Genomic DNA, 20971 nt, shown 5'->3' with positions numbered 1-20971 from the left:
TTCCTCTCCCTAGTGACTAGCCTTCTTGGAGTTTCTTCAGCCCAGGAACATGATTTGCTTTATAGCCAGGTGCAAACATTTTACACTTTAACCAAATGTCTGTGAAGTGTTTTCCCATGCCTCGTCTCATTTGATCCTCACAGAAGTCCTGGAGTAGGTAGATAGGAGACTCGGTGGAATCCTATTTTCTTTTCATTAGCCGGAGAACGGAGATTTAGAAAGCTTAGAAACTTGGCCTGACTGAAAAGAAGTAAGAAATGGTGGGCCTTGAAAATGACTTCAGGTTTTCTCACTGTGCAGAATATTGTCAAACACTGCGGCAGTATTTTGCCCTTTGTTCTCCCTGCATGATCTACAATAATAATTGGCTTTGTGTTGATATTTACTGCTGTGTTGCTGATGATTACCTGAAAGAAAAGTTGAGGTGCATCACTGGGCTGGCAAAAGTTTAGCTACATCAGAAAGCAGGTCTAATTAAGCAAGTTTATTCTATATGTATAATAGGCTAAGTTCACTCGTGCATGCGCGATACATATGAAGCTCTCAGTGGCACCAATTGCATGCGTGTATTTCCATCTGTCATTATCAATTGTGAATTTGGTTGACACTTCCATTATAGAGAAAGGGCGAGTAGCAATATTAAAATATTTCTTCTAATTAATTTCCTTTCAATGTGCACGAATTTGTGCACTGGGCCACTAGAAGTTTAATAACTATCAGCCTCAGAGCTGGATTTTCAAACTCATCAGACAATACTGACTTTGAAGCTAAAGAGATGAGCAGAAACTTCATCAACCTTGGGGGATACAAGATCATTCAAGTCCATCAAACACCAGTACATGGCAAACTTAAGCCATTATCTAAAAAATATGTACCCACTGATATATTCACCGGTGTATCGTTACTTTGTTTTTAAGAGCTTTTAAAGAGGAAAGAAAAATCTGTTTAAAGAAATGAATAATAGGCCAGATACTGTGATCTTTTATAAAATATAGAAGAGTTAGTCTGTGTCTCAAATGCAAATATTGCTTGAATTTTTAGAGATTAAACTAAAATAATATATCTTTGGGTCATAACTGTACATTCTATGGACAAAGCAATGTATGATCCTTACTGATGTTTCATTTATCTACCTGATTGCTACAGGAGGTCAGAAGTACTGAGAGGTCAAGGTTACCCTTGTGTTGATCTATACATAATTCTTGAAGTTATTTTTAAAAATCTAGCTAAGTTTTTAATTTATATTTGTTGATATATATATAACTAACTTTTTAAGGCATAGGGAAAATTGATGTAAGCACTAAAATGTCCTTAAGATTGACCACATAGTTAATACATGACCAAGTACATTCAGTGTTTACAGGAACATACAGCATTCAGGAGCCTGTGTTTTACAGGTCAAGGAATTTTCTACAGAGCTATTGCTGAGAATTATTTTTAAAGTAACTTCTCAAATATGCTTGTCTAAGTTAATAAGTCTATTGCACTAGAAAGTTTCCAAGCAATAGATAAAGGAAAATAAACAAATTGTTGTTCTCTCAAGTGACATAATATCTCTATTTTATCTACTGTCCACAGTAATTTTACTTCAGAAGCACAAAAGTCCTGTTTTCTTCTTAGTGGGAATTACTAGTTTGTTGTTTAGAAGATTGATTTTATTATTGGGTCTTATGGTCTTCAGTTTTTTCAGCTTTCTTTTTACATACATGCACACACATATATAATGTGGTTTTTTAAAAAAGTGTTCTTCTGATCAGAATTTATATTTACTTTTGCCATGTTTCAGGCATCTTGTATTGAACTTTTCAGTGAAATTCACTAAATGTAATATTTTGCTAACTTCCTTCCTGAAATCAAACTTCATGGCAAGTTTCTAAGAATTTATCTAAAACCTTGCTTCTCAAACTTCAGTCCTTGGAATAGAATTCTGTGGCCATCTCTTGGGAGCTTATTAGAAATGTAGAATCTTGGGCCCCACCTAAGACTTAACTAACTCATAATCTTCATTTTAATATACTCAAAAAAGTACTATACACGTTAAAATTTGAGAAGCACTGATTTAAAAGCCTGCTTCCTAATGCTTATGTTTATTCTTAGTGAGAATTACTAATTTGTTGTTGAAAGAACACTTTCCCTTTAAGAGCCTTCTGAAAAGAATACAACACAATCAAAATTTAAGAGTTGGTTACCGTATAACATGGAAACCTTGTTAACTGTAAAACACAGAAACTTAATTAATGTTCACTCCTCCTGTCAGAGGAGTGCATCATACAGCAAATATTGTTTATATGCTTTAAAGAAATTTTTACTTGTGTATTGGAGTCACTATCATCTGAAGACAAAATTTTATGTACCAGTTTGATTATGTTCACTGAACTAATTGATACATAGTTTGATATGAGAATATCTATATATATAAAAGCCCAAGCAACAGGCTGACTGGCCTGTAGCTATGACGCACACTGACCACCAGGGGGCAGATGCTCAACGCAGGAGCTTCTGTGCAACAGCAACTTTGCAGAGTGCCCTCTCACACCCCGGAATCCCTTGGGGCATGTCAGACTGCCAGTTTCGGCCCAATCCCTGCAGGCCAAGCTGAGGGACCACACGTGCACCGGGCCTCTAGTAAAAGAATAAATATGCTATTAGCAGTGGTTTCATGGTGAACACTAAGGTGCCATAAGCGCTTCATGTTTTTCAAAGAATAATGAGTTAGAATTTACATAGTTCACCCTCTCAACCAATATAGGAATCTACTCCATATTGTTTTTGATAGGCCATCATCAGACGTCTACTTAAAATTTCTAGAAACAGTAACACTAGTAAAGGATCATCAATTTTATTTTTAAGTAACTCATTATTGGCAGATTCCTTGTTGAACTAAAGATGCCTCTTATTTTCCATTCTGTGGTTTTAATTTTGACCTCTGGAGTGAAAAAGTTAAGCCTAATCTAATCTGGCCTTCCACATGATGGCAGTTTATATGTTTAAAGAGAATTATGTTCTTCCAGTAAGCTTTTTTTTTTTTTTAATACTTAATACATACATTTTGCTATAAAATTCAAATTTGGAAGGATCATTTGTCATGAATAAGTTTTATTTTTCCCACTTAGAGGCAGAATTCTCTTCTGTATATGGTCACTCTTATTTTTCTTTTTTTCCCCTGATTTAGTATACATTTTATTTATTTTTGAAGCAGCAAGATATATTGAGGTAAATTAAAAGAACAATAACTTTGCTCTGGCTGGGTAGATCAGTTGGTTGAGCGTTGTCCTGATACACCAAGGTTATGTGTTCAATCCCCCTAGTCAGGGCACATACACGTATCAGCCAATGCATGCATAAGTAAAACAACAAATTGATGTCTCTCTCTCTCCCTCAAATCAATAAATAATATTAATAAAAAAGAACAACTTTGAAAGGCAGTAGATCAGTATCACTAGGCAGATTGTTTCCTATCCCTGCTACAGCACAGGCTCTTGCTCAGAAGATGAGGTGTGTCTGGAAATGCCTTTAAAAATAAATCCAGAGTTCCAGAAAGGGTAATGGCATCTTAGTTTATCTACAAGGTCATTCCCAAGACCTATTTATTTCTGGCAGATGCTTGCTATTTTTACTCCCCCACCCCCAATATTTTTGCTTAAGGCCTGCCTACCTGTGGCCTACCCATTTAATTCTACCCCTTAGTACCCAAAGAAGAATAAATAATTGATCGCAGTGGTAGTGTTCTTTGCCCATTCCACCATTCTAGAGCTTGCAATACTAATAGAATTGCAGTAGCAATAAAAGGACGTCTTTATTAGCTATGTACTTTAGTAAGCTGAACATCTTGTCTCCAACTCTTATCAGACAGAAAGGGAAATAAACATTTAATAATAACTAGGCATAGAGGAAACAATAGGCAAACTGAAAAAAAGTATAATAAATTAGTATTTTATTAATACAGGGAACAGAATTGTTACTTGTTAACATTGGCAGTGGGAGAATATATCCAAAACTAGAAAATGAAATCCAGAAGTAAAACATAGTTAATTAGTATATTACCCCCATCCCCAAGGATGACAAGAAATGTTTCTATAACCTTTGTTTCAAGTTGTAGGAAATAAGAGAGCTACATGTCTTGTGGAAGAAATGTAATCTTCCTGAAGCACTAGCCTTATATAATACCTAATCCCTTTCTAAGGAGGTAATATAGGGTGTGCATAGTAAAGATAGAAAGTACAGAATGAAATCAGCCAGGGGTACATTTCCGAAGGCCATCATGCCTAATGGGTATTGGATGCTAGTCTGTCCTTCAGCAGTTTGTATAGATCAGACTTTGAAATGATCGATCTGGGAATGGTCCATGCTTCTCTCCCGCTGGCTAATCCCATCTGCCTTTGTTGGTAGAGAGTCTGCAGGGCTGGTAGCTGAAAACCAGGAAGACGCTCTAGTGCGCTTCTAGACCGGAATTATTGGGGGTGAGTAGTTGTATGTGGCCTGAATCCCCACTATTCAGGAATAGTCTGAAAGAAAAAGTCCCCAGTCCAGAGGAGGCAGATGAAGTTCTGTATGATAGGCTGTGAATGGAAGCTGGTGAAGGGGTTTCGGTATAAGAGTCTCTGGGAGTGCTCCTTCCCTGAACGCCTCTGATTCCTTGTCCCACGCTGCTACTAAAGCCAACCATTCTATAAGGGATAGACTCCACTGAGGAGGAACGGCTGACCACTTGACTGCTATGCTGACAACTGGGTCTTGGAGTAACTGACTGTGTTGGGAAAGTAATGCCCATTGGTCGAGGTGTGGTTGGCCTGCTTCCTTGGTACCAGCGTGGCGATTCCTTCAGGATGGCTAGAAATTTCTCTAGTTCTCTATTCTCTTTCCTTAAGACTGACAGCTCTTTGTTCTGGCTGGTCGCTGTTTGCCGTGCCTCCTGCATGGCTGCTTCTAACGTTGTAATTCTATGTTTATAAAAGGCGATGAGGAGATCTGTTTGTTTTTTCTGGAAACTCCACACCTGAGAGATGTGACTAAAATGCTGCAAAGCTGTCTCCACAGGGTTTTTGAAGTACATCTGCTCCTGAGGTTTCATATTATCAGAAAGAGCCAGATGCAGGCAGCTCCACAAATAGAACATTTTTCCTACTCAACTGGCCGCCATATCCCAGAAGACTGCAGATCTCACTGAAATCGTCTATTTCTCCTCACAAAGTGCTGCAAATGGCGGGCATACTTATTTTTCTTGAGCCTTTCATAGTGAATATTAAGGTATAGTCTTTTGAGTATTTACTATATTAAAAACCAAAATTGAGGGAAGTTCTGTGTTTAAGTAGTCAATGATTTTCACAATTGGCAGTAATAACAACACTGTATAATGACCTCTCTATAGCATTCCTGGATTCAATAATTAAAGATTAAATGAGACTATATTGTTTTTTTCTTGATTTTATTGATTTTTCACAGAGAGGAAGGGAGAGGGATAGAGAGCTAGAAACATCAATGAGAGAGAAACATCGACCAGCTGCCTCCTGCACACCCCCCACCGGGGATGTGCCCGCAACCAATGTACATGCCCTTGACCGGAATCGAACTTGGGACCCCTCAGTCCGCAGACCTACGCTCTATCCACTGAGCCAAACCGGTTTCAGCGAGACTATATTTTTGTTAGCTTCCATTAATGGAGTAAACTAGGGAGAAAAAAAAGATTCTAGCAAGATGCAAAGTAGCTATAAAGAGAAGAATCTTAAGAAAAACATAGTAGCAAAATTAATTAGACATAGGTATTAAGAGCAAAGTTCTGTACACTTGCCTCTGATGTTTTTCCAACCCACTAAATCAGGCGTCCTCAAACTACGGCCCACGGGCCACATGCAGGTCTTTTTGCCGTTTTGTTTTTTTACTTCAAAATAAGATATGTGCAGTGTGCATAGGAATTTGTTCATAGTTTTTTTTAAACTATAGCCCGGCCCTCCAACTGTCCGAGGGACAGTGAACTGGCCCCTGTTTAAAAAGTTTGAGGACCCCTGCACTAAATCATATATTGTACAACAGGAGTGAGATAAATATTTTTATATTCTTCCATTACAAATCATTACTTGCTGAGTAGTTGAGTAGTTAGATTGCTTTTTTGGCCTGTTTATAAGGTAGAACTGAGATGCTCCTAAAATGTGATTAGTGAGACAGCATATGTCAATCCTTGTTCTCCTTTAATCACTTTACCAAAACTTGGTATATTTGGAGAAATTCTCTTTTAGTAAAATAACTTTTTATTATTAGACTAGAGGCCCAGTGCATGAAATTTATGCATGGGGGTGGGTGTCCCTCAGCCCAGCCTGCACCCTCTCCAATCTGGACCCCTCAGGGTATGTCTGACTGCCAGTTTAGACCCGATGCCTGTGGGATCACGCCTACACCGGCAGTCGGACATCCTCCCTCAATCCCGGACCACTGGCTCCTAACCTCTCATCTGCCTGCCTGTGTGATTGCCCCTAACCACTCTGACTGCCTGCCTGATGCCCCTAACTGCTCCCCTGCCTGCCTGATTGCTCCTAACTGCCTCTACCTGCCTGCCTGATCGCCCTAACTGCTCTCCCCTGCTGGCCTAATCACTCTAACTGCACTCCCCTGCCAGCCTGATCCCCCTAACATCCTCTGCCTCAGCCCCACCACCATGGCTTTGTCCAGAAGGATGTCTGGAAGGTCGCCTGGAAGATGTCCAGTCTAATTAGCATATTACCCTTTTATTAGTATAGATTTCTTTTAGGATGAGAATTATTTCAGAAGAGTGGATTTCTATAACCTATTTTGTGAGCAAAATAGGAAGATTGCATTACCTTTGCCTCTAGTTCCATGTAAAGATTATATTTTTAATTGAGTGAAGAGTGAGATGTATTCCTAGAACCATATTATTTTTATATTAAAATAGGTTTTTTTATAGTATTTTAAATATTAGGTAGAGCAGAAGAAATTTTTGTCCAGTCTTTTATGAAAACAGAATTTTAGGTAAATATTTTTATGCAATTCTTGAAACATGCCAGCAAGTTTTGTAATAGGCTATTTAGCGCCCCAGGGAGATTTGGGGAAATGTTTGCTGTTTTCTTCATAATGTTTTCCATTATCTTAAAATGCATCACTAATGTCTAGGGATAGTAGTGAATTAATAAAAATTTTAGCATTGACATAATCCACTCAACTTATTTTTTGCAGCTAAAATATCTAGAAGACATTTAGTAATGCTGTGAGCCTTAGGAGTTGCTGAGCTAGTTCACTATTATAGCATTACCCAAACACACAGGGAATCCTTAAATAAAGCGCATCAAAGTAAATAATGCATACAGAGCACTTACTAGTCAACAGGGGCTGGTTTGCATACATAGGCAATGCCTGCCTACTGATTGATGATGCCTATTACCATGAGATTGTATTTATTAAAAGCAACACGAGTAATTCTATGCACAAATGATTAATAGCCAAATGACTATGGATTTTAATTAATTAGAATGGTCAAGATATATCCTGAATGAAATAGATTGCATTATTATATTATTGACTTATTCTACTTAAAATTATTAAAGTTTAAGATTGCTACTTAAAGTTAAGTCATGTCAGGAATATTTTAAGGAAAGTTTGAATAATTTTAATCAATTCTTCAAATATTAAAAAATTGTGATAAACTGGAATGAATCTCCAAATACTTGCTAACATAAGGTATTGACTTAATCATTTTATTAGCAATAATTTTTGTTCACTAGCAGCTGTTGAGTTAGAGTTAAAGATAATTCATTATTAACATTCTGTTACATTATTTTTCTAATCTTTTCATTATATGGTTACGAGTATTTTTGAACTTAAAACTTTTTTTCATCTATAGTGTAGATTGAGTGAAATAGCAATCTTATATAAGAGAATTTTAAAGTGGTGCTTTTCAGCTAGTTGGGTAATGCTGTTCATTGCAATGGGAAGAAGGGTCAGATTCTTTTCTAACAATGTAAGAGTTTGTTGCTCAACAAATTCTGTATGGGATATACCTAAATAACTTAATCTCTTTCCTTCAGCCCCATGATTATATCAAAATCTGATGGAAGTAATTTAGGTTCATCAGAATTTATGAGACTGTTTTGGCTATTCTAGAATACACTTTTATACTGGTATACACACCCTCACACACATACATTCATATAAAATTTTAAGAGACACATATATATGTATGTGCATCTGTCTATCTACTTTAGATTTTGGCTTCCTAATACATGAATAAAAATATCTACCAAATATTTAATTTGTAGATCTTGCCAAGATTCCCACAATGATTACCTCAGGTCTCTGGGTATTATAGAAAACTAGAGGCCCAGTACATGAAATTCGTTGGGGGGGTTTCCTTAGCCCAGCCTTCGCCCTCTCCCAGTCCAGGAACCCTCAGTCGGACATCTTTAGTGCTGCCACAGAGGTGGGAGAGGCTCTCACCACCACCACTGTGCTTGCCATCCGTGTGCCCAGCTTCTGGCTGAGTGGCGCTCCCCCTGTGGGAGCACATTGACCACCAGGGGGCAGCTCCTGCATTGAGCGTCTGCCCCCTGCTGATCAGTGTGCATCATAGCAACCTGGCATTCCGCCATTAGGTCCATTTGCATATTAGCCTTTTATTATATAGGGTACACTCAAACACTGTGAGAGATTTATACTAGTATCCATGTACTGCTGTCATAGCAAGACTGGTAAAGTGGGGATAGAAGAAACCACCTCTTATTTAACTTCAAACCTATTATTTCCCATTCAAGAAAAATTTTTTTCACCTCAAAATACTTGGCACTCCTCCAACATCTCCAGTGATACACAGTGTTTTTTTCATTCTAAGCCTACTTCACGGTACATGGTTTTTCAGTGTTTTTAAACAGTACGTTATAGTGTGACATAGTTTACCATTTATGCACAATGCTAATGCATAATACCATTCCTCTCTTGGTACCCATGTTCTTGTCTCTCTTTCATTTAAACACTAGAGGCCCGGTGCATGAAAATTTATGCACTGGAGGTGGGGTCCCTCAGCCCGGCCTGCCCCCTCTCACAGTCCAGGAACCCTCAGGGGTGGGAGGCGACCTGGCGATCAGGGGAAGGTGACACCCCATCACATCTCTGCTGCTGCCACTGCCGGCAGCGCAAGCCTCTGCTGGCCCTGGTTACCTGAGCCTTGGGCGGCCCTGGGTGGCTGGGCAGCCACCATGCGAGGCTTGCCTGCACCTCGGGCTGGCCCTGGCGGGCTGAAAGGACTGGGGGACACTAGAGGCAGGCGCCCCGGCGGGGCTGAGGGGACTGGGTGCCACCATCTTGTGGGTGTGGGTTCCGCCATCTTTGAGGGCGGGGAAGTCAATTAGCATATTCCCTCCTTATTGACTGTGGGCGCCGCCATCTTTCTGATGGCATGAGGGTCAATTAGCATATTCCCTCTTTTTTAGATAGGATAATGGCATAGAATTCTCCTTTAAATGCTGTACATATAATTTTTTGTATATTCTTGTGCATCTATTTTTATTTTTTCTGTGCATCTATTTTTAAAACTCAACAATCTCAATTGTTATCTTTATTTTCAGTAAAATAAAATTGTACATCTTATTCTACCTTAAACTGATTTGTAAAATTAATCTAATAATCAAAATTGCTTCTTTAAATTGTAGTATATAACAGTTAAAAAAAGGTACTCAGGTTTCTGAATTGTAGAGAAAAGGAAATAATACTTTATTAGGAAGAAAATTACTTATTTAGGCATTCTTGGGCACTGTTTTAGGTCTCATCTGTTAAATCTGAGAGAAGTTTGTTTTAAGTCTTCCCTACATAGAATCAACGTATATAGGGTGACTATAAAATAATTAGACAAGGTCATCAAGTCTTTCATGGAAATCTGTCTCATTATTTTTCTTTCACAGCACATTCTCATAGGGCAAAATAAGGTATGATATGTTGGAGGACATATACCATTAGTTTTTGGCTCACATATAAAATTTGATAATTAAATTATATCTAGCACTTAATCAAAAATAAAAACTGATTGCTTGTGCCATATTTTGACAAAGCATTTACATACTAATATTTTGAAATGTAATTGCTGAGCAAGAAATGACATTAAATGCCTTATTTAATTGCATTTACTCCATCATCAGTTATCTAAAAGCTTCAAAACAGTTCCTTGGTGAACTTTCTAAATTCAGTAGTAAGTAACCTTTTAGCCCAGTACATAATTTAATGTTTTGACAAGCTTTTTAAAATGGCAAGTAGGTGAATTTATTAGGAAACAATACAGAATAAAATTTAAAAGACTTTGAATAAGTGAATGACTGTTTATATTTGGCTGGCTATATCTTAAGAAGGCTAGGCAAGCCCCTTTTGTTAAAATCCCTCATAGCTAATTAGGTACTAATTCTATAGTTACCCAAATGCAAAATTCAAAAGGAGTGTGGGATTAGAAAATTACTGTGTTCAGTATTTCTAATGTCCAGCTGGCTGTTACTTCCTCTGCTGTGTTCAGTGTGTGTTATGTGTTTACCTTTCCCCCATTGCCTTGCCCTGTGTGTAATAAAATATGTGCAATTATTGACCTCCTGTAATCTTTGGAAAGTAGAAAAAGAAAAGGTAAGCAGGCTAAAATTAAATGCAGTAGACATATCACAGGGACATCCAAGTAATGGAAGCAACTGGCCTTGGTTTAGTAGTCTCCTGACATTCAACTAGGATAAGACTTATGGACAGAAATAGACATTATATTGAACAGTTGCCAAGGATATGCACCGTTGTACTATTTAACGTCTGTATATTGAGCACCTTCTCATTTGACATAGGTAAGGTGTATTAGATAACTTTTGTCAAGTTTTGATATCAAACAACTCCAAATGCCCAGTGGCTTATTTATTCTCACTTTACATGCATTTTGTGGATCCACTGTGGCTCTGATCTATGTCTTCTTCCTTCTGAAATCTAGGATGAAGGAGAGGGAAAAAGATTATGGAATTTATAGGATGGCTCTTCAAATTTCTGCTTGGAACTGGCACTTGTCACTTTTCATTAGTAAAAGCAGGTCAGATGAGCACAGGAAATATAACTCTTAGGAAAAATATTTCTCAGGAAATATAGGAATAAGCTCAGTAAAGGAGTGGTAGCTAATATTAGGACAGTAATAAAATCTATCACATTAATGTTAACATTGGTCTCATCCTCAACCACAGCCCCTACTTTTTCCATTTATGGTAAGGAAGCACAGATTTATTTTTTTTTTAGCTTTTATATGATTCTTGATTTTTTTCATAATTGCTATTTACATATGTAGTTGGAAGTAACAGTAAAATTAGTGACACATGAATGTAGAAAGATTAGTTTATAGAGCATATTATGTTATGCATATTTATACTGGTGACTTCTAAGTTACTACAAAAAAGAAAGTTGACAATAATGTAGAACAAAAAAAGATCTTTTATGTGCTATTCTTATTGATAGAGTACCTTTCAGGGGATTAAGGAACCAGTAGAGAAATTTAGGTTAACAAGTTACTTTGCATTTTACATTTTTATATTTGTTAGATTTTTTTTTGTAAGTAGACTAAAAGTAGATGTTCTGCTCCTGTATTTATATGGATATAAAGTGCTAAAGCTGTTAAAGTAAGATGTCTTATTTATTATTTAAAGTGCAGTAAAGCCCTGGTCAGTGTGGCTCAGTTTGCTGAGTGTTGTCCCATGCACCTAGAGGTTGCTGTTTTGATTCCCCATCAGGGCACATGCCCGGATTGTAGATTCATTCCCTGGTAGGGGGTGTGCAGGAGGTAGCAGATCTATGTTTCTCTCTGTCTAAAATCAATAAAAACATATATAAAAAATAGTTTAAAATGCAATAAAAGCACATAAAAGAGACTTCCATGCTTTCCCTTTAATAAAAGTAGTATACATTTTCTTTTATTGGTAGGCTTTTCATCTTGTATTGCTCTCTATAAGCTAACTTGCATTCTTACCACTTGGTTATTACTGTAGAAATGCTATTGTGCTAATGTGAACTAACTTCAGTTATTCAGTATTGTGTTCATTATGTTAATGAAATACTCTGCCTGGTCCTGATCAGAAAAAGGGTATATTTACATAATGTTAATCAAGCCTTTGATGTTAATATTTGGGAAAGGACTCTAATTTTATTGGTACATGTATCTGTCACATAAATCAACCAACTGCTTAAAATATGAATCACTGTACCCTAGAATTTGTCAAGCTTAATCATAAGTCCTATTGCCTTTTCTAAAAAGCATACCTTATGGTACATCTGAATATATTTTGGGTCCTACTCTATTTGTAAATTTATTTGTCTTTTTAGTATACCTGAATAGTTTTCTGCATTCTTTGTTCCATCACTTCCTGCATCAGGGTTGGACACCTTGAATTTATTTTTTATTTAAATATTATTTTTGAAATTTTTATTATTTTGCATTTATTTGGCTTAAAACCAACTAGTGCATTTTGGAAGGTAGAATCCTTCAAAAGTTCTTTAAAAAGCAAAACCATTCATTAATTCAGCAGACTAGTGACTGATTACAGTCTTTTAGGCCATGGGTTATTCTGAAAAAGACTGATAATAAAGAAGCAATTTAAGTGCTATAATGGAGGTTGGTACTTGTTATTTTATGTATTATAAAACCAGGTTTCATGTTAGTTGTTAATTTGTTTTTGAGATTTGGTTTATATGGTTTTACACTGTTGCGTGGGCTTCTTGAGACCTACCCCTGAGAGACTATAGTAGTTTCCTCTTATCTGTGGTTTCACCTTCCAAGGTTTCAGTTACCTGCAGTCAACTCAGTCTGAAAATATTAAATGGAAATTTTCAGATCTGATTAAAACAATAAATTTTAAATTGCATGCCATTCTGAGTTGCATGATGAAATCTTGCTCTATCCAGCTCATTCGTGCCCAGGGTGTGAATTATCCCCTTGTCCAGTTTATCCAGGCTGTATATGCTCCCTGCCTGTAAGTAGCCTTCTGGGTTATCAGATTAACTGTTTCAGTATCACTGTACTGTGTTCAAGTAATTCTTACTTTACCTAATAATGTCCCCAAAGTGCAAGAGTAGTGATGCTGACAATTCGAATATGCCAAAAAGGAACGGTAAAGTGTATGTATAGGAAAATACATAATATATATGGGGTTCAGGCATCCACTGGGGATTTTAGAATATATTACCCACGGATAAGGTATGACTACGGTACCTCATTAAGATGTTACCAACACCAGTACATCATCATTTTCAGTACATTTCCATCACCAATGTAAATGGAAAACGTGCTTTCTTTATTCACACAGATTAATGTGAGTGTTGAACTGAAGTCATCGTATTTGAACAAAGTCCAACAAAGCCTAAAAGGGTACTCCTTCCATATCTAGTGATTGGGACTTGATATTGATGTATTTCAGATTATCCAGACTCTTCTCCTGCCCATCTTCCATTAAAACAGAAACTGTGCTTATGCATCTTAAAATTAGTCTTTCAGGCAGTTTCCTAAGGTTAGAGAAGAAAGTTGGCCTTAGAATATCAGGTCTAGACAGAAAACAAAATTGGGGTAGTCAGAATAAACCTTAATAAGCCACATTGTAAATAGGTAGCGCTTTTTTTCTCCAAATGCTTGATGGTATTAGTTTAAAAGTTACAACACATTTCAAATGTCGTGATTGTAATAATAAATATTGCATTTAGTTGCTAGAGTAATTGAAACATAATTTTTGGTTTACTTGATGAGTCTTTTTTTCTAAAATTAAATTACTAAAACCAACTCTCATTTTGCATCACTGCAGAATATCATCCAGTTAATCCAAAATACTTGTGGAAATTTAAAAATTTTGAATAATTACCTTTACTTTTTAAACATTCTTTTACAACACTTATTTATAGCTTCTCTGAATGTGTAGAGAATTTGAGGCAACCTACTGGGATAAAAAAGGCAATCTAGACTAGAAAAAATATATTATTTAGAATAAGAAATAGAAAGGAAGGGAAAGACTGGACTCATCATGTTAATTCAGAAGCTACAGTTTAAAATTATAGACAGCTTTTAAGAAAATAAAAGTCTAGAAATTTTTAAAATAGCTTTTATATTAATGTCAAATGCTATGTAATGTACATGGTTGGGGCAAAAGTAGGTTTACAGTTTGCATGGAAAATAATAAAATACTATATAATAAAAGCCTAATATGCTAAGAGTCTGGTTGCCTGGTTGGCCATTCAACCAATCAAAGTGTAATATGCTAATGATATGCTAAGGCCACTCAGCTGCTCACTATGATGTGCACTGACCATCAGGGGGAAGACAGTCGATTGGTCGATCAGTCTCTATGACGTGCACCGACCATCAGGGGGCAGACGCTCTGACTGGTAGGTTAGCTTGCTGCTGGGGTCCGGCTGATCGGGACTGAGCGAGACAGGCTGGACACACCCTGGAGCACTTTTGCGGTCCCTCCCCAGCTGGCCAACCTCCTACATCCCTCCCCAGCCCCAATTGTGCACCGTTGGGGTCCCTTGGCCTGGCCTGCACCCTCTCACAATCTGGGCTGAGGAACCCCCCTCCCCCGAGTGCATGAATTTCATGCACTGGGCCTCTAGTCCTATATAATAAAACCATAATATGCAAATTGAACAGTGGAATGACCAGTAGCTATGACACAACACTGATCACCAGGAGGCAGATGCTCAATGCAGGAGCTGCCCCCTGGTGGTCAGTGCACTTCCTCAGGGGGAGCACTGCTCAGCCAGAAGCTGGGCTCACAGCTGGCAGTGAGTGCAGTGGTGGTGTCGGGAGCCTCTCCTGCCTCCGCAGCAGCACTAAGTATCCCTTAGGGGATGTCTGCCTGCCGGCTTAGGCAGGGAGCGGACCTAAGCCAGCAGGTGGACATCCCCCGAGGGGTCCCGGACTACGAGAGGGCACAGGCCAGGCTGAGGGACCCTCCCCAGTGCACGAATGTTGTGCACCGGGCCTCTAGTAATATAATATAAATTACTAAACTATTAGCAGTATGTAACTATATAACTATAAATAACATATCTCTGATTTTATAGTTTATAGTGTGCTTTCATGTGCATTGTCTGATTTAAGAGAATGTTGAATTTAGGATAGAATTTGATAGTTTTGTGTATGGTCCCGAGTTACTTATTTTTCTTACTGAGAGAACACATGCCAACATTTGTGCTGATATTTTCAAGCTTGATGATAGACTACACTCTTCTCAATAAATCAAATTCCTTAGTAATTCTTGGCTCAGATGAAGTAATACTTGTTTCTAAGAATTCCACAGAAAACTTTGACTCTTACTTAAATAAGCATCCAGGATTTGGGATATCAGTTCTTATCTCATGCCTCCCCCCACCTTCACCACTGCTTTATTTATGGTGTATTTATTTGTGGGTACTGCACAGTGAAAATGAGCCACAAGCTCCTCTCAAGTGTACAACCCTATCAGAATAGATTTCTTTCCCAGTTCCTCTCTGCTCAGATTTTAAGTATGGTTCCTTGTGCTTATATATTCTAACATACCCTTAATAGTTGCTTGGCGAAGTGTCATTCAGTTAGTATTCCACTTTGGAAGTTGTGTCTGCTTACAGTTTTTCTCTTTGGTAAAATTACACATTTCATTTCTAGCAACCTGAACCACCTGTGACTGGCAGAGCTATAGCAAGCTCTTTGCTTTTTCTCAAGATATTCTATAGAAATCCCAACAGACACATCATCAACATTGTAAATTTTTTTTGGGGGGAGCGGTGTTAATAAAAAACACACAACACAAAAGCTCTACCCTCTTAAAACATTTAAGTGTACAGTACAATGTTTATAAGTACAAGGTTGTATTTCTAAAACTTTATCTTAAAAATATCTTAACCCAATCTCTATACCTTGTTGCTGTGTTGAACAGCAAATCTCCATTTCCTCCTACCTGCAATCCCTGGAAATCACTATTCTACTTTCTGCTTCTATGAGTTTGTTTACTTCAGTTACCTCATGTAACTGGAATCATGCAGTATTTGCTCCTCTGTGACTGACTTATTTCATTTTGCATTATGTCCTCCAGGTTCATTCATGTTGTTGCAAATGACAGGATTTCCTTCCTTTTTACTTTATTTTTTAATCCTCACCTGAGGATATTTTCCATTGATTTTTAGAGAGACTAGAAGGCAGTGGGAAGGCGGGGTGAGAAAGAGAGAAACATTGATGTGAGAGAGACATCTTGTTTGGTTGCCTCCTGCATGCACCTCAGCCAGGGTGGGAGATTGAACCTGCAAACAAGCTACGTGCCCTTGACCAGAATCGAACCCAGGACCCTTCAGTTTGCAGGCTGACATTGTATCCATTGTGTCACACTGGCCGGGCTGATTTCTTTCTTTTTTTAAGTTAAATGATATTTAGATTTATGTACATACCACATTTTCTTTATCCATTCATCAATCAAAAGACATTTCGGTTGTTTCTGCATTTTGGCTGTTGCGAATCATACTGCAGTGAACATAGGAGTGCAAATGTCTCTTCAAGATCCTGATTTCAGTTATTTTGTATAAATACCCGGAAGTAGGATTGTTGGACCATATGGAACTTCTACATTTAATCTGAGGAACCTCCGTACTATTTTTTTCCCATAGAAACTGCATCATTTTATATTCTCCTGAACAGTGCACAGGTTTCCAATTTCTCCACGTCTTCGCCATTATTTGTTTTTTTTTTATAATAGCCATTCTAACAGGTGTAAGGTAATATCTGAGTGTGGTTTTGATTTGTGTTTTCTAGTTGATAAGTGATGCTGAACATCTTTTCTGATATCCGTATGCCTTTTGTCTGCTTTTTTGGACAAGTTGTTAGCCATTTTTAATTGATTTGTATTTTTGCTATTAAGTTAATAAGAGACACTTTATATATATTTTTTATATTGACCCCTTATCAGGCATATATTTTCTTGCAAACATTTTCTTCCTTTCCATAGGTTGTCTTCCCACTTTAATTGTTTCATTTGCTATGTAAAAGCTTTTTAGTTTGATGTAGTCTTGCTTGCCTATTTTTGTTTTTGCCTGTGCTGTTGGTGTCATATTCAAGAAATCCTTGCCAAGACCAATGTCATGAAGCTTTTTTCCCTTATGTTTTCTTTTAGGAGTTGTATAGTTTCAGGTTTCACATTTAAATCTTTAATCCATTTTGATTTTTGTCTATGGTGTAAGATAAGGGTCTAATTTCATTCTTTTGCATGTGGATTTTAGTTTTCCCAGCACGATTTGTTAAAGACACTGTTCTTTCCCCATTATGTAGTCCTGGCAGCCTTGTTGAAGATCATTTTACTGTACATGCCTGGGTTTATTTCTGGGCTCTCTATTCTGTTTAATTGGTTTACATGTCTGTCTTTATGCCAGTACCATACTGTTCTAAGTAGTTCTGTAAGATGTTTTAAAATCAGGAAATATGAGGCCTCCAGCTTTGTTATTCTTTCTCAAAATTGTTTTGGCTATTTTGGATCCTTTGTGATTTCATATGAATTTTAGGATTTCTTTTTCTATTGGTATTTTGATAGTGATTGCATTGAATCTGTAGATCACTTTAGGTAGTGTGGATTACAGCAGTATTAAGTCTTCCTGTTCATGAACATGGGATATCCTTCCATTTATTTGTATCTTCTTTAATTTCCTTCAATAGTGTTTTGTTGTTTTCAGTGTATAAGTCTTTTGCCTCCTTGTTTAAGAGTTGGATAAGACAAAAACTGGTCCTTCAGGTGATCCTTTTGAAAAGTCAGAACCTTCAATGCATGCTTCATCCCTTTTGTCCCACAGTGAGGGAGAAGTTTCAACTCAGGGTGATCTCCTGGTGCTAATCTGACCTGTCTTGAAGGAGGGACGGAGTTGGGTACAGTGAAATTTTCTTCTTACCAATTTCACTGTGGCTGTTCATGGTTTTTTGCTCTCCTGGGGTATTGCAACTTCTTATCTGGAATCTGGAAATCTTAAAAAGGTATTTTTGTCCTAATGTTATTAAATTGCTGCTTCCATGGGCAAGTGAGGGCTGGGGCTTATTATTCTACCAACTTGTTAATGTCACTTCAGCATTGTACTCTTCCATCCAAGTACTAACCAGGCCTGACCTGTTTAGCTTCCGAGATCAGATGGGCACTTTCCGGGTGGTATGGCCATAGACTCCAACATTGTACTCTTAATGTTAACATTGCCAGTGGGAGTAGGATCCTTACAATATCTCAAGAAAAAGAATTTTCTGAGACTAGCACAGGAGGACGAGTGATTTTTATTTGCGTGGACTTACATCCCTTGGTTTGCAAAGTCCCATTTTCCTTAATCCAATCCCGGATGATGTGCAGCTGGGGATTCAGTAGAGCTAGAAGCAGGGCCAGTATCCAAAGTTTCCATTCCACGGTGGAGCTGTGCATTAGGCCAGTTGCAGTCCACTAGTCCATTGTGTTTGGGGTCCACATGGCCGTGTGCCATGTGAGCAAATGCAGGAGCGAGAGAGCCCTGCAGTCCTGGAGTCTAATGCGGGCAATCTAGAGAGCCAAGAGAGGGAACTCCTGTGTGTAGGAGATTAAATATCTCAAATCTTCCTGTGCTTGCAGTAGCTACGCCTACTCTGGCCAGTGTTCCTATGTGTGACTGACAAGTACCTTCCCTGTGTGACCCAGACTTTACTGCGCATGTGTCTATTCTCCACCCTGTTCAGTCCCTTATCCCAGCGATCTGTGGGGAACAAACCTGGGAAGTGTTAAACTGCAGCTTCCTGGCAAAGCTGCACAAATGGCATGCCCATAGTATTTGGTCTTCCTTTTGCTCCTTTCCAGTTAGTCATTAGTAGGTTAAATTAAAATGGCATCATCTATATTGGCAGTTGCTAACCTTTTGGACCTTACGGACCACCGGTTGGTGACTGCTGATCTATATAATAAAAGCCTAAGCGACCGTTACCGCAGAATGACCAGAGTGACTGGTCACTATGACATTCATTGACCACCAGGGGGCAGACACTCAACACAGGAGCTGCCTCCTGTAGTCAATGCGCTCCCACAGGGGGAGCGCTGCTCAGCTAGAAGCTGGGCTCATGGCTGGCGAGCGCAGCTGGCCTCTGCGGCAGTGCTAAGGAGCAGTGAGCTGAGCGGTAAGGAGCAGTGAGCAGGTGGGCAGTAAGGAGAGAGGGGTCCCAGACTGCGAGAGGGATATCCGACTGCCGATTCAGGCCCGATCCCCATGGGGATCGGGCCTGAGCCAGCAGTCGGACATCCCCAAGGGGTCCCAGACTGTGAGAGGGCACAGGCCAGGCTGAGGAACACCCCCCGCCCCCCCCACAATGCACAAATTTCGTGCATCGGGCCTCTAGTTAACATGTTAAGCGCCCAGCCTGTTTTGTCTTCCAGACGGAAAGTATAGTGTCAGTCACCAGTGACTGACTGGGCACTTAACGTGTTAATACTATAAACAATGGGCACTAATCAAGAACCTACTATATGCTGGGCTCCAGATTAGAAATTTTGGTTATAAACATGGACTAAATATGCTTGTTATCCTTAAGGACCACCTCTATTTCAGAAGACAGACATAAATAGTAAATAAACTATAAAATATGTTCTGCTATCATGTAGATGGAAACAATTGCTGTAACTTAATGTAGAGGAAGATTGTCTTCAAGGAAGGCAGGATTTGAGCTGAACTTTGAAGATTTAATAGGAGGTTTAGGACATTCCGGGAAGAATGAAGAGTAGAGTGGAGGGAGCCATACAATACTATGTTAAACAGGGAATAGGGAGAAATCCACTGAGTGTAAGGAAATGGGGATGGATACTGAAAAGGATTCTTTGGGGCTTGATTACCAAGAGCTTTGTTTGTCAACTGAAGGAGTTTGGATTTATGGCATCAAGTTTTTAAAAAATATCTTTCCCCCTCTCTCCTATTACAAAATTTTATCTCCTTTGTGGAATATGAACAACAATTAAGAGTTGCTGCATTTAGGGGAACCAGTTGCAACATCCAAGTTAAGGAAGAAAATAAGTGAGACTGTGATAGTAGCCTTGTAGATGAAAGATAGGATCTGACAAAGGTTTCAAGGATGAAGCCAATAATTAATAACCAAATGAAAGTAAAAAGCAAGAGAGATGATAAAAAGGTAATTTATAGAGCCATAGAAGATTACTAGAGACAGGAAAATGGAGGATAAGAAAACAACACAGTAATAAATGGAGATTTTAAGAAATCGAAGATAAAAGCATTAGGAAAAACTAATTTCTGTTGTTTACTCTTAATTCTTAAGTTTTGTATGTCTTTAAAATGAAGGAAAACAGAACAAAGCGAACTGTGAATTAGTATTTGAACCAGACTGAATTGAATTATGTGCCTGCTAAGCCCAAAAGCATTTGTTATACTATAATGCCATCCTGCCTGGCTCTGCTCTTTAATATTCCTTCGATACATCTACCTGTATTTTACTCCCCACAGTATTATTGCATCCAAGACAGTAGATGTGATGAGATACAGAAATAGTTCCTAACTTTCAAAAAAGCTTCCTTCTGTAAAATGTATTTGTAACTCATAATTTGTTTTCATGTAGAAATTGCATTTAACTAACAATATCTATTCACCCAGAAAATTAACTGCTGTTGCTATTAATTATACAGGAAAATGGGATGAAATGAGAGAAAGCAGAAACTTTTATTTTAGGCTTATATCTCAGCACTGTTTCTTACCAGCTTTGTCATCTTGAACAAATTTCTAAACCTCTTCATGGTACAATTTCCTCATCTGTAAGGATTAGTCCCAAACTTGTAGCATTGTTAAGATTTGTTGTTGTTGCTAATCCTCACCCAAGGATATTTTTTCATTTATTTTTAGAGAGAGTGGAAGGGAGGGAGGGAGAAAAAGAGAGAAACATCGATGTGAGAGAGACACATCGGTTCGTTGCCTCCTGCAGGTGTCCCAGTGGGGGCTGGAGATTGAACCTCCAACCCAGGTACATGTC

The 20971-nt window shown here is 38.2% G+C and overlaps 2 protein-coding genes across 3 annotated transcripts in view; one reads left to right on the top strand and one right to left on the bottom strand.

Moving 5' to 3' along the window:
* HS2ST1 (heparan sulfate 2-O-sulfotransferase 1) overlaps nucleotides 1-20971 on the top strand; it is a 167406-nt gene that overhangs the window by 76259 nt on the left and 70176 nt on the right. The window lies entirely within an intron of this gene.
* Nucleotides 1076-5131, bottom strand: LOC307103434 (E3 ubiquitin-protein ligase RNF212B-like). The gene is given in 2 exon segments (XM_079777789.1): nucleotides 1076-4444; nucleotides 4447-5131. Coding segments are annotated over 2 exon segments (849 nt in total). The 5' UTR covers nucleotides 5117-5131; the 3' UTR covers nucleotides 1076-4265.

This window comes from Cnephaeus nilssonii (assembly GCF_951640355.1).
Source record: "Cnephaeus nilssonii genome assembly, chromosome: 7".
NCBI classification, from domain to species: domain Eukaryota; kingdom Metazoa; phylum Chordata; class Mammalia; order Chiroptera; family Vespertilionidae; genus Cnephaeus; species Cnephaeus nilssonii.
Note: the sequence above shows the minus strand (reverse complement) of the source record. Positions and strands in the feature narration are given on the sequence as shown.